The sequence below is a fragment of the Limanda limanda genome, chromosome 11 (assembly GCF_963576545.1).
Source record: "Limanda limanda chromosome 11, fLimLim1.1, whole genome shotgun sequence".
Lineage (NCBI taxonomy): Eukaryota > Metazoa > Chordata > Actinopteri > Pleuronectiformes > Pleuronectidae > Limanda > Limanda limanda.
The window spans coordinates 16626462-16641456 of record NC_083646.1 but is presented as its reverse complement, the minus strand read 5'-3'; the positions used below and the strand labels follow the sequence as shown (position 1 = coordinate 16641456).

Here is a 14995-nt window from a genome sequence, read left to right as displayed (position 1 = left end):
TAACAATGCAAATACTCTGAGTGAAGATAAGTGCGATCTGGCAGGCATGTATTGATATGTACTGTATTTGTGGCAGCAGGACAGATAACCAGTCCAAAACCAGAGCCCAAAACACAACACAAGTGGTTTGTATTGAGAAAGCCTTTCATGCGTCGGATCGCATTTTTGCTTTCTAGTCATGTTTGCTTAGTTGTAAGTTCTGGGTGGGCCACTTCATGTGCTGCACTGGATACGCTGTCACTCAGCGGAGTCAGAGAAGGACACATGGTTGAGGAAAACAGGCTTAATTTGGGGATTGGCAGCTGGGTGGGTCAGAACAGAACTGATGGGAACCCTGCTGCTTCTTTTAAAGTTTTGTTTCAAAGCATATATTTCTTTCTCAATCGAAGATTAAATTACTATCATGGGAGTGTGAGGGAACAGCATCAGGCTTTGTGGTGAAGCCACAGCTGGATGGTTTGTGTCCAAACCCACCCTGAGCCCCATGTTGTCCTCTATTACAGGCACATTCAGTTTAAAATAATTAAATAGATAGCCCAGCCAAACTTGATTATAATTTCAAAGTTTTAGTCTCAGTGGGCTCAGGTCGGGTCTTCATCTATGGTCTCCACGCTCGTCTGTTAAAGACAGGAGAGTAAGAGTGCCGATCAGCAGACTGCCATAGAAAACTGATGTAGGAGTTTATCCTGTCTAGGGGATGGAGGGAGCTGCTGTTGAAAGAGCTCTCTGTTTGTGACTGGTGTTCACTTCACACCTTTTAATATGTAATCACTGGGTTGATCAGAGGATGGAGCTTGTTCCGCCCCTGACGGTGGAGCTGTGCCTCTGTAATATGATTAGGATGTACTATAAATAAGAACTTTGCTCAGTCTTGTCTGTACTGTTATATTTTTATTCACAAGTGCAAAGCGATGCCGCCACTTTTATTCAATGAAGATTTGTTGATAGAAATGTGATACATTAAATGAGGCCCTCCATGTCCAGCCATTTTGAAGGAGGTGCTTTAATTAATCTAAGAAATATTGATTTTCTTCTCAAGGTTTGAGATAAATTAATCCAAATGATGCTGTATCCTACTGACTCTGCCCTTGCCTGTTGAAACACAGTCTGCATCCTGCTGTTTACTCCTGGGTTGCTTCTTCCTGCAGAAACATGCCACCTCACATTTGCTCAAAAAATAGATACTGTTTGGGATTTCAGTGTACTTTACTCACCGTTACTCCTGGCTCTCCTCTGTCTCCTCTGGCTCCCCTTATACCTGGACCTCCCTGAAACACAGGTAAAACAGCACATTATCAATTCTGTGCCTAAAATGTCTGAGAAACATGCAAATTGTGGCTTAATCTAATAAAACTAGACGTGCACAGCTCTTTGATATGTTTGGATTATAAATATGATGGACAGAAGCCAGTGGTGCTCTGCTGTAAACTGTCCCTCCGAGCTCTGCACTTCATTACTCTGCATCTGTGGGTAACAGCAGGAGTCTGGAGCTGTAAACCCTGAGCTGACCTCTCAAGCCCTGAGGTTTATCCGGGGACAAACCGCACACATCTGTTAATCATTGGTCCATTTGGGATAAATCCTCTTCCTGTGTTTTCTTGAATAGGTCTCCCCTGGGAGCAGGGCTGGGGCTAAGGTAGTTCCTATAGTGTTCAGCCAATGAACAGAGGATAATGAGAGGGGAAACATGGATATAGTAAAAGCAATAGTTGAATCTAATAGAAGAACTGTATATCATGTCTCTATATCATTGTAATATAATGTTGTATTACTTTAATAGACAATACCAGTGTACATATAAAATACAAATTTCGGGACAAAGAAAAGTCGATACAAGCAAACTTTTGCCTCTTATACAGTAAGTTTGTCCCCGTGATAATTTCCTTTACCAGTCCGGATCACCGACTGCTGTTTACCTCTTTCATAAACTGTATAAAGATGGTGGACGCATATGCAATTCCCCCCACTATTGAGATATAAAGCTAAAATAGGTTGGATATGACGACGCCACATTATGTATTTGGAGCTGAGTTTCAGACTCAGCTGTTAATCATGACATTGAACCGTGCTTTTAATAGCATCAAACAAGCAATTCAAACCAAACTTACATATCAAATTTGCACATAAACTTACGTCACTGTGATAAGAACTACATCAAATTACAGAAACCATCTTTAAGAAAGAAATATTTGACGTTTTAACTTGGGCCATGTCCCATTCATCAACATGGAGGAGGCCTGGTTTAAAACCCAAACTGTAGCCAGCCACCAGGTGACAGTCAAGATGCTTCAGCTTCACTTTTGGCAGCAGTCATGTCGTCAATCTTTATACAGAACATATTTTGGTATTCATTACTACTGCTAAACATGATGCTTGTGTGGTTCCACTTTTGTCACTTAACACACTGCTTCAGATTTTTAAGCTCTATTTTGATGTGCAACATTCAAAGAACTACTTTAAATGGTTCACCCGACTACTGCTCAGTCATGTAAAAGCTGTGAGACTTCAACAGTCTGAGTTAGAGACATCAAGTGGGTATCTTTGAACGCCTCAGTCTCTGTAATGGAACAATTCCTCATATTACTGGAACAAGGTTTGGTGCTGGGTCACAAAGCCCAAATGCTCAACTGCAGAGTGGTGCTGGAGATGAGGGATTAACTAAAGCAACCAATTACTCTTTCAACAGCATATATAGTATATGAGAATCTAAAAGAATATACCTTAAAAACGTATCATTTAAATACTTTTTTTTGCAGCGAAGAGAGACATATTTAAATTTCAGACAATAGATGTTTTTTTATTCAAAGGCATCCACGTCTGGGAAGAGAACTTGTTCCTCAAAATGATTGATTTTGTCTGTAAATTCGGCAATTTGTCTCTGCAAGAGGTTTAAAATGGATTTTCTTCAAACAATGTGTAGTCATGAACTGTTGGGGATACAAACCTGCAGAGAAGCTGAAATGATCTATAAATACAAATAACTTGTGTTTGGATTTTTCAAGGAAAATAAATTACAAAGCTATTTTCATTTAACTGAGCAATTTGATGGCAAAAGCAAAGTACATTTGTCTCAAACCGCAGGGGCTCAATTCAGTTTTAACAAACAGAGATGGTGTGTAGAAAAAGTCTTTCTTTCCGTGATGTCGGATTGATTGCCCACTGATGTTCGGTATCGAGCCGAGCCTGTGCCAAATCAGGGGGCACAGACCACACTGCGATTCAGCTGAGCTGATCAATATTATAACGAAGGTGACTCCAAGAATTAGAAAAGTGAAGACGTTTGCTGCAGTGCAAGGAAACGTTTACAGAAAAATAGCAAAATAAAATACCATTGTTTTAAATCTTTACCTCCACCTGTCTATGTGGTGGGGATCAAACTATAGCAAATCTGTTTCGAAAAAAGAATATCAGATATTAATCGGAAAATAATTAATATCTCATTATGAAATCAGCTACTCTATTTAATGATAATTAAATCCATCTAATTTTGCCTCCAGTTGTCTCTTCTCGACAGCATCTTGAGGGTTTAGACACTACATGAGGTATATCCATGTAGAGCCAAGTATTAATTTCTGTCTATTCACATTTCTCCACTAAGTCCCGACAGCACAACATCAAATTCTGTGTGCATCCGATGTTTACTCTTTAACTCTCTGTGTTCACAGTGTGTCATGGAAGCTGAAGGTTTTCCTGTCTGTCTGAACCTTTTTCTTCCGCAGGGGGATTTAATACATTTATTCTGTTAACAACCATTATGTTGTTTTAACAAGGGGAATGGCATCGTCTTTTCATCCTCTCTCAAAGCCCCACTGACTGCAGAGCGCAGCTTTAGTACAGAAGTGGCCATGATTTTGTCAATAAACCATTCATCTACGCCTATAGGCTGCAGTTAAAATGTGATTTAAGGAGCCCCATTCATTGCCGGAGAGAGAAACACAGAGACAGAGAGACAGACGGAGGCACACAGAGGTATAAAATGAGAGGGAACAGGAAGAAGCGCCTCAGGCTCTGGGATGAATTGGAGGCAAAATTTAAAAGAAATGAGAAAAAGAGAATGAAAAATGGCAAAGGAGACAAGAGGTGGAGGTTACTGAAGAAAAGACAGTAAAGAGAAAACCACAGAATCATGTTCAGAATTATTAACCAGTTTTAATCTTCTTTTATTAGAAATTAAAAAGAGAAAAATAAGAAAATAAATGTCATTAAATACTAAAATTAAGCTCATGTATAAGTAGTTTTCACACCATTTTTTAAATCAAATTCCAACTTAAAAGCCATTACAAATAATTTTAATTTAAACTAATATTTACCTGTAGTGTTGGTCTTTGATAGATAGAGAGATAGAAGGAAATATAGGGAGAGATAGAGAGGGATCATGGAGAGAGAGAGAGAGAGAGAGAGAGAGAGAGAGAGAGAGAGAGAGAGAGAAAAAGCTATAGATAGATAGATAGATAGATAGATAGATAGATAGATAGATAGATAGATAGATAGATAGATAGATAGATAGATAGATAGATAGATAGATAGATAGATAGATAGATAGATAGATAGATAGATAGATAGATAGATAGATAGATAGATAGATAGATCGATAGACCTATAGATTTATAGATCGATAGATAGACAGATAGACAGACAGACAGATCGATAGACAGATAGACAGATAGACAGACAGACAGACAGACAGACAGACAGACAGACAGACAGACAGACAGACAGACAGACAGACAGACAGACAGACAGACAGACAGACAGACAGACCGATAGATAGATAGATAGATAGATAGATAGATAGATAGATAGATAGATAGATAGATAGATAGATAGATAGATAGATAGATAGATAGATAGATAGATAGATAGATAGATAGATAGATAGATAGATAGATAGATAGATAGATAGATAGATAGATAGATAGATAGATAGATAGATAGATAGATAGATAGATGTAGAGAAGAAGAAGGGAGGGCTGTGGCCTGTAGATGAGTAAGTGAATGTGGCTCCTCAGACAGGGATGAAAAACTGGGCGACTTGACTGTGATTAGTTTCTCAAACCATTCCTGTGTCGATCCACAACTCTCCCCTGACCTCAGCCCCACAGGCTGGAGACAGAGAGAGAGAACTTGAGAAAGTAGAAGTAATAGGAGCAAAAGAAAGACATATAGAGGTGGAGGGAAAGGAATGAAGACATCAAATGTGAGACAGAGCGATAAAGAGAGAAGGAAAAGAAGAGAGAGAATATAGACAAAAAGTCACAGGTAGTAAATGAGCTCATTTACTTGCTCTCATCTTTCAGCCTCTATCACGGTTTTACCGGCTGCTGCGTGAGATGAATACAGCGCAAGATCAGCCCTCTTTCTCTAACATATGTCACCTCAACACCTGAAGATTTCTCTCCCTTATTTTTTACCTTTTTGTATTTCTGTATCTGTGTGATCTTTAAATCAAAATTATTTTAGATTAGTTTCTTGTTGTTTGCTCTTTAAAAGTTTCCTACTGTTTGCCTTCAGTTTTTCCTTTTTAACTTGTAAAGCAGCCTGTAACTGTGTTTGGAAAGGGACAATATAAACAGAATTTATCTTTATATTCATTAACATTATAGCTTTAAAAGCAACTGGTTACAGATATTAATGGATTAATATTAATGGATCAGGGACAAAAGACGATATATCGACTGATATATTGTCCCTGAATCCGTTGGTCAGGCCTGGTTTGACCACTGTCATTAGGCCTTCAACCTTTCATCCTTACTCACTGATATTTTACAAGTTCTGATTATTTTATGTGTGAAAATGTATTTTTAATGTCCTATTATGTTTGTAAACCAACTGCCCGTGAGGGGCCACTAAAGCGTTTTGAATTGAGGCTTTTTAATCGACTTTCTGAACATTCAATAGTAAATTCCACGAATGGAAATTGACCTTTTAACAAAGCTGCAAGATTGTCTGTCTCACTTTGAAATCTACCAGCAGGATCCATTATTGACAGTCTAAACCCTTTTCTGGAATAGATACAAACACAGGCACTCAAAGAGAATGAGCGACTAAGTGACACAAGGGAGAAGCGAAAATGCAAATGAAAAAGAATAATCCCGATCCTTTACGAGTGACCAATACAAACAGTGGAGGGAAAAAGCTGCCGACTGGCTAACTGGATACCAGATTGTTTTTCCTTTGTCATACATTGTTTGCCCAGAAAGTTTTAGCAGAGTAGAACAAAGCCCCAGGTATACAGTATGTGACGCTATTAAGAGGCGACCAAAATGGAATGTCCTGTCACCATGAACATTGTTGGGAACATTTTGTATAATGTAAGTACACAAGTCACATAAAATATATACCATATGTCTAGCCGGGTTTAGAATCTTTTCCATATCATATTTTTTAAATAATTAAATGATAAGAAAGAGTGATATCTTACAGGAGGTCCAGAGGGTCCGGGGGGTCCTTTACTGTCCTGGGAGCAGGTGCAAGCATGAGGCATGGAGGGGCACTGCTCCTCAACTCTCTGAAGACACAAACACACACGTTAGATCGGTGCAGAGTTTGGAGACTGTACGGGGGTGTTTCTTACAATTTAAGGCCGACTTTGCCTCATGTATGGCATGTGGGGTGGACAAAATATAGAAACATGCTGTACACAGTAATGTAATGTATGTGCAATACAGGACTGAGAACAAATTCAACCTTAAATGACCACAGAGTTAAATAAAACCCTTTTTTGACCTCTCGACGTGAGAAGCACGAGCTGAGCATTGTAATCATCACAAGGATATTGCTTTGTGGTTGCATCAGGTTGTAGAGTTGCATTTAATTAACAGGTAACTATTAAGTGTGTCTGTTTGTTGTGTGGGTTTGTTTTATACCTTTAGTTTTAATTGGTCATTCTGTTCTCATACAGGCAGACTCTCAACATTCTGATTAGTGGAATTTAAATCCCATAAATTAAATTACCCACTGACCACAGGCCCAACTAACAGGGACCAGTGCTGATACTCATTGATTCAGTACAGAGTCAAAGTAACTCGGCTTTAATCCTGGTTTCATCATAACACAGTTGGATCAAAACCACTGTGCAGGTAGACAATTCTGTATTGAAGTGAATGTGAGCAGGTCTGTGTAATTGTGTGTGTGTGCGTGTTAGAGAAAGAGTGAGTGAGAGAGTATGTGTGTTTGTGTTAGTTTCTTACTAATGCTGGCAGCTCACAACACTTATCTCTGCTGGCCCAGGATGTACTGCAGATGATGTCGAACATCTGGAGCTGGAACTGTAAACACACACACACACACACACACAAGTCCATCATGATATGTTGTAATGGTATTGGGGTTTTTCTAGTTTTGATAACACTTTGATTCAGCTCTAATGAAGCTGAAAGTACTGGAACTTGTTCTGGAGGCTCCTCTAATCTTCAACTGTAAACCAGGCTCTAAATTACATCATGGTCTTGTGTATGATTAATTTCTTAAATTCAGCATTAACACTGAGGAAGGTGCCTGCTGACACACACAGTTTATTTTATTCGAAGGGTGGTGATGAGCATCTTCCATGTCTGACTATCCAGAAACCAGAATTCCCCCATTACCTCAACCATCAAACATTTATATCAAACTAAGTATATGTATATATCACAGAGACAAGTTAAACTATGGAAAACTCCCACACAGAACAAACTGACTGTGAAACAGTTTTATCTTCAGTTCAAAACATGCAGACACGAACACATCATTAGAGAGTGAGAAGAAATTCAGTTTACTCTTTTCCACTGTTTCATTTACACAACCATTATCTGTATTTGTTGAATACAGCTTGTGTCGTGTTAAATTTTTACTTGATGTTTATTAAACATTCTTTCAAGTATAGATAAGGCCCCTGAAAGTCTGACGTACAGTAACCGTTGTTAAATTAAACCAAAGTTGATCCAAGGCTCAGTTAAATTAGTTCAAGTTAAAAAACCCTCAATGTCCTTATTTGCCACATAATCATTTTCAATGTCACATCTTCAAATCCACAAACAGCCCAATTTATTGGAAAATGAATAGCAGTTTCTGAGAGCAAAATGTTTTTATGCCTGAAGGGAGAAGACTGGCCTTGTAGCCTGTGTGTAAAAGTCTTATCCTTGTAATTATAAACCTGCTATCGCAGAACCACAGGGTGTCTTTGAATTAAACTAGCTGAGCACATTCAGTCAAACTGGAACTAACATTGAAACTGATTGAAAACCTGCTTGTTGTGTATTCATGCTGATTCTTGCTCAGATTCGTAATGCCCTCAATCAAACTCATCCCCTAAAAACCCACTGTCACTATGAATTCTATGAACTAATGAAAATGATTCTTTATGTAGCCTTAAACAAACTAGCTCTTAAGAACAAAGCCTCTGCTCTGTGTATAAAAAGAGAGAAAACTTAAAGAGCCATCAGGTTTTATTTTAACATAATTTTTAAACAATAACCATCCAATTAACGAGTCTGTTGTTAAGCTGATTTCCAGCTTTAGAACAGGTCAGATATATAAAGATGGTAATAGTAGTGCTCAGTATTCCCAGTGACCCAGGATATCTCACCTTCTCCTCAGCCTGTTTTTTGAGTGCTTGTAGGACAAAGCTAAAAAAGTATAGGCCATGTAAATCCCATTGTACATCTCTACTCGTTATATATACTAAAATTGACTACAGCTCACTAAAATGTTTCTGGATTTTTATTGCAAAAAGGAACAACTATAACTGGCAGATTAATATTGCTTGGTTAAAGCTGAATTAAATTTACTCTTTGGTTAACGTCATCCAGCCAGGCTGGGGCAGGCAGCAGGCTTACTTGCTGAGAAAGAAAATGTAAAAGAAAGTCAAGAGTTTATTTTTTATGAAATATGTGGAACTGGCTGGAAAATAGAAACTTAAAAAATTGACAACTTCTTGATTTTGCCCAACCACTTGTGTCCTACTGTTCTGATAATCCCTCTGTCCATACTGTAATGTATAGAGGATACTTTTAAAATGTCCATGTCCAGAAGGAATCCTAATCAAAATGCATTCACTGTTTATTCATTGTGCACTTTACAATACTAAAGACAAGACTGGGTACTGACTGGAGAAGAGTTGTTCTCTATTCCTTTGGACCGGATCATCCTTCCCAGGATCTCCACCCCGTCTGTGGTGATGTTACCGGCTGCAGTGATGGATTTCTCCCCCACCGCAGAACAATCTAACACCACCTTCACCGATGTCTTACTGATGGTCACATGGAGCTGTACGGGAGAAAGAGAACAAGGTCCATTAAAAATAATGTGGAATATTTCCAAAACAACAGAGAAACTCCTAAATTCTGACAAATCTTGAGATAGAGATCCAAAGTATTTCATCAGAGTTGTTATTTTTAATGGAATATTTTCAGAGTTCCAGCATCTGTGATCATCCAAAGTCTCCTGCAGGTACGTGCATCTAAAACCGCCACGTAATCTCTTATTGCTCAAAGTGACACTAAGGTCCCTGTGTATGTGGATTATGATATAATCTAAGTGCTCAAATCAGCCCATCCAGTCCAAGTGTCTGTGAGTTTAACCTGTCTCCTCAAAGGAGGTTGAGGCCGCTGCCACGAACCGTGAAATTCAACAAGATGCATGTTTAATGAGCACAGAGCGCTGCAGTTGCAATAAACTTAAATTTATCAGCAGCCGCATGGTTCATCGTTATGAGAACTTCTACGTCGTACGTTTGCTCTTTCATACCCTTAGTGACATTACATATGCAGTATGTCATAGGGACACTTATATACACATACACGCGCGCATGCACGCACACAAACACAGTTATGGGGTACAGCTAATGTGGAGTGAGACAAAGTTCATATTTGAGTGTCAGCTCCCATTCCCCAGGCTGACATCTGGATGGCTGCTTTCTAATGACTTTCTCTTCTGATCCTCCATTCTGCACACTCCACTGAGCATGCTGTGTGTGTGTGTGTGCGTGTGTTTGTGTGTGTGTGTGTGTGTGTGTGTGTGTGTGTGTGTGTGTGTGCTGTACTTTTGTGATATAAAAGATCAAATCCTCTAAGGTGGTGACATTTTGCTGGTATTTGAGTTATTTTGTTGTTTCAGTTTCAAGTACTATTCGTGGTTATAGTGAATTCATATAAGGCAACGATGTGAAACTGTATTTTAGTGTGTGTGTGTGTGTGTGTGTGTGTGTGTGTGTGCGTGTCCATGTTTACAATTCCAGCTCCAGATGTTAACGTTGTCATTCTCTCTCCTTCAGGCTGGTTCTTCCATTTACTCCAGCAGTGACTCAGATTCAAATTTAGACCGGAGGAAGTTTATTCTCGAAAATGGACAATTTGAAATTTTCCTCTGTTCTTACACTTCAGAGATATGAAGTCGCGGCCAACAACGGTAGCAGACATCAGAACAGATGCTGTTTATTATCGAGCATTTTTCTACACGTGGCCAACATCTGGGGTCACACAGTACAATACTCTCTCAACTGTTTCAGCTCTGTGCTTTAAAGTCACAGTTAAATCTGATAGTGAACATCGTGGGAGTTAAGTGTTCTGATAGCTGCTCTAAGTGGTTAAAATGATTTACATACAGATTGATTTGAAAAAGTCTGCACTACATTTTTAGGCCACGGCCACGCATGTACAGGAATGTAGCAGAGACAAACCTTCCAGTATGTGCGAGAGAGGGGGCGAGGTGAAGGAAACCTGCAGCATGGATATGCAGCTGATATAAGCGATCCCACAGAAGGGAGGCTGTCTGGCTGGCAGTGAGCTGGGACACCGGTATTAAAGTTAACAAACTGCAGACCACGCGACTGATGTCCGTGTGTGTCACATCCTGCACAACCCCCAGTCAGCAGGTGGCTATCAATCATATTTATGTGCCCTGAGTCCAAATATAACTTTCTCCACATATTTATGTTGGTCAAGCAACTATCTGTATATCTGAGAGCAGCAGAATAAAGGTCAACCTACATACCCAGTTGCCCGGATGCTGGCAGGAGACTAACCTCAAATTTGAGACTTTGGATCAGTTTTGGTTCAACAACAAAGAAAGATACAAAAAAACAGCACTGACCAATAGAAATAAGGGTGAAATATGAGAACAATAAGCAACATGGTTTTTGTTGCACGCTGCTGCTGCTGCTGGCAGGACAGACGGCTGGTTTCTGTCCACAGGATTCCTACACAGCTAATACTACTGCCAGCACAAGATGAATTAGCCTTCTTCTCTTCCTTCCTCTCACATTCAGATAAACAGACGTTCACAATCCAATGCTGCTGCTGCTGTCGTACCAATCAGCACCATCTGTAATATAAAGCACCTCATTTCTTTGCACCTATGCGTCAGATGGTTTTAAGAATTCTTCGTTCCTTATCATATTTCAGACAAAATATAAATGACTTTTTATTGTATGGCCCGCTGACAGTGCTTCATTGTCTTTGTCATATTGCACATTTGACTTTGGTTATCTCACACAGTGAACATCGCTGCTGGGTGTGATAGTGGAAACAGTGAACCATCAACTCAACGTTATCTCCAGTGACTGAAAAATGTAAAAAAAAAATCAGCAGGAATAGGAGAAACTGTTCCTGTTCATAATTTATAATACTATACAATTTACTGACTACATTTACGACAGCAATATTCTGATATCAACCTGATTAAGACAATAGTTTGAATAAGACACTGCCATGTAAACAGAATATTATTTAGATATTATTAATATAATATCATTATCTTAACCCAAATAAGGTCTTACTCAGAATAAGAAACAATCTCATAAATTCATGTGGAATAGTCGACCTTAGTCACATTATGTCAACATGTACAAGTTTTCATTACATAAAACATTCTATTGCAGTTTTTGCAGCATTTTCCACATGTAAGACAATTACACACTGCTTGGCGCCATGAATCAGACTTTGCCCTATAACGTGTAAAGTTGAATATGAATGGAATATTCTCTTTTTTGCAGCTCACGTTAACATCATATTCAAAATAATGTCTTATTTAGAATATAGACAATATTGTGATATTGTTATCCATGTACATGTAGTCACTTTTTCCATTGGGAACATTTTTTGGGGACATCCAAAATTACACATACTGCACCGTATACATACATAATATTACACGTCTTACACCTATTGCATGAGCAGTGTTAAAAAAGTTTCTGTTGGCGAGAGTGTGAGGCCTCATCATTATGGAGAACATTGGATGTGTCCGACAATGTTCTCTGACTGCTCATATAGTGACTGGAGGGACTGTTGTTCATTGCTCCCCATAACTTTCATGGAGTGCTGCAACCAGACGAGTGAGCTTAAATTTTAACAGTACAGCGAAACTGCCGTACCATGCTGACATCCCAAACGAGAGCATGCACTCCAATGCAGTCTGGTAGAATAAAAACACATTTATCTGGTTCACAACTTTTGCTGTAAATGAGGATGCACACTTTCAACATGAGCCCTGCAGTTAAAGGTGTTGTTTAGGTGAACTCGGGGCGTGCTTGTGGGAGCCGACCTGGATAATTGGCTCATCATGTGAAACCAGTGTACAATGATCTCCCACCTGAAATTCTGAACCTTCTCCTTGGTTTTTCTCACATTTATAATATGATGGTTGGACAGGCTACCAGTCTTTTCGGGAGGCTGACATATAGAGACACTCTCACACTCACACCTACAGTTAATTTAGTGTCTCCAATTAACCTAACAGCAGTCTGCATGTCTTTGGACATTTCATTTAGCTGACGCTTTTATCCAAAGTGACTAACAATGTGTGCATTCAACCAATATCCACACAGAAACAGGATCCGAAACAGGATTCGACTTGCAACATTCTTTTTGAGAGGCTAACCACAACACCACCGTGCCGCCCAGGAAAAAAACATATAAAAGGATTGACATCATCTTCTCTGTTTTTGATGACCCGAACATGGCGGTGAAGTGCATTAACAGCACAGTCTAAATGAACAAATAGCAAGCGTGTGCATATTCCTTGTGGTCTTACAAGTGCCTAATAGTCAAATAGTTGATACTGTTAATTCCCCTTCTGCCCATCACTGTAGGCAAACAGGAAAGGACCGAGTACAGAGTTGACCTCTGCCTTGAGTACAGGCATGATGTATTTTTCAAAGCATTTCATCACAATCGAAGTCAGAGCCTCGGGTCTGTCATCATTATTTTCAGTCGGACAAAGTTTCTTTGGAGCTGGAATAATGATGGATTCTTTCCAGAGGGTGGGCACAGTGTGTGAATCCAAAAACAGCTGGATAACATGGGGCACATGCAGGGGGAAGCTCTTCTGTACGGCTCTTTGATAGAAGAGCAGAGATATTGTCGTTAGTAAGGCGTATTGTTCGGGTAAACTGTGATGTCCTTATTGGTAACTACACTATCCACACCAATAAGCCCCTGAGTGTCTGTGTTTTCACTCGACCTAACAGGCACAGTCCAGGGCTGTGCTTCACTACTCCTAAAATAAAGTCAGGATTCAACAATAGGGGGCCACACATGGGCAGTGTGGCCGTGAGACAGGCTCTAAACAACAATCCATGGGTAAGAAACACTTTATTTTTATCCAAAACGCCTCACGCCCCAAGTCACCTCACTTGTCATAGCTCAGATCAGGGTAAAAAAACAACAACATTGTAGCTATGGACAAATCCTAACACTTTTTTGCTGATCTGCCAAAGCAGAAGTGTAACAAAAATCATGCGTAAAACAACATCTAATTGCGAGGCCTGTTAAGTTTAAACACTTTTCATCCATTCATAAGATTCATAAGTGTTTGCAGATTTCTTTAAGACAGAGTTACACACCTCTCTGCAAACACACACACACACACACACACACACACACACACACACACACACACACACACACACACAGACAGACAGACAGAAAGACAGACAGACACATTAATAATATTGTTACAATATTGGTCCCATAGCTTTGGTTTAACAATGTTTCCATAACATTTATTTAACATTGTGTAAATACTGTTCAAAACCAAGTGAGGACAGATCTAATTTACAGTGATTCAAAATCTAAGTTTACATCACAACATCTAAACAACAAAATCTGGAAGAAGAGGAAGAGAAAAGCGTAGCAGTTGTAGTAGAAGAAAAAAACAAGAGCGAGGCGTGAATCAGCATATTCCCTTTCTCTCCCACCTCTCTGTAAGTTGGAAACACAAAATGAGGGAGTGGTACAGTAATGGAACTGGGAACATTGGCTGCCAGACAAACACACAAACGTTTAAAGTGTTATGGGAGTTTTTAAACGTGCTGTGAGAGATAATGTGAGGCGGAGTAGATGAGGCTATCAGCTTTTCAGCTGACTCAGCTCTCTCTGACCTGCACTTAAAATTGTGCATCAGCATGCTCGCTTATGCATCTTTGAATGTGTGTGTGTGCACTGTGTGATTGTCTATATGAATTTATTTTTTACACATGCATATATACTTTCTCCTCTGTGCTTCTTTAACTTTATAATAAAGTCATGTTAAATCCAGGGAAGACCACACCTTTGGCACAGACACTGGTTTGTAGTAAAAAAAAAAAAAGGGATTTGTAAGCAAAAAGTTTCATTACAGCTGCAGACGTGATCTGTTTTGAGATCTTAAAACCATCACATCTGGATTTCTTAAGCAGTAGAGACGACTGAAGGTCAGTCTAATCTCTGCCTCTGGGATTTGTAGAAACAGTTTTACTGAGATGTAACCAAATGTGTTTTTTGAACATTTAAAGATCAGCAGCGTTGAAAAAGATCTCAAATTCAAGTGTAATCTGGACATTTACACAATATAAAGTTGAGTATAACAATGCATTTGTACTTGTATATGTTTTCATGCTCCCCTTGAAACCAAAACCTACTTTGGCGGAGTACTTCTATCTCTGATGCTGATCCAGATAAGCAGAACCAATTTTCAAGCTGTCATAACAAAGATATGGGGCTGAAGATAAATACAACCTGCTTTGTTAAAGCATTTGAGA

The 14995-nt window shown here is 39.2% G+C and overlaps 1 protein-coding gene across 1 annotated transcript in view; it reads right to left on the bottom strand.

The window, feature by feature from the left end:
- LOC133014568 (collagen alpha-1(XIV) chain-like) overlaps positions 1 to 14995 on the bottom strand; it is a 131388-nt gene that overhangs the window by 31158 nt on the left and 85235 nt on the right. Inside the window, exons 34-37 of the mRNA XM_061081833.1 lie at positions 9088 to 9246; positions 7191 to 7268; positions 6422 to 6508; positions 1215 to 1268 (exon numbers count right to left, since the gene is read on the bottom strand). Coding sequence (XP_060937816.1) covers positions 1215 to 1268; positions 6422 to 6508; positions 7191 to 7268; positions 9088 to 9246 — 378 coding nt within the window. The remainder of the gene's footprint in view (positions 1 to 1214; positions 1269 to 6421; positions 6509 to 7190; positions 7269 to 9087; positions 9247 to 14995) is intronic.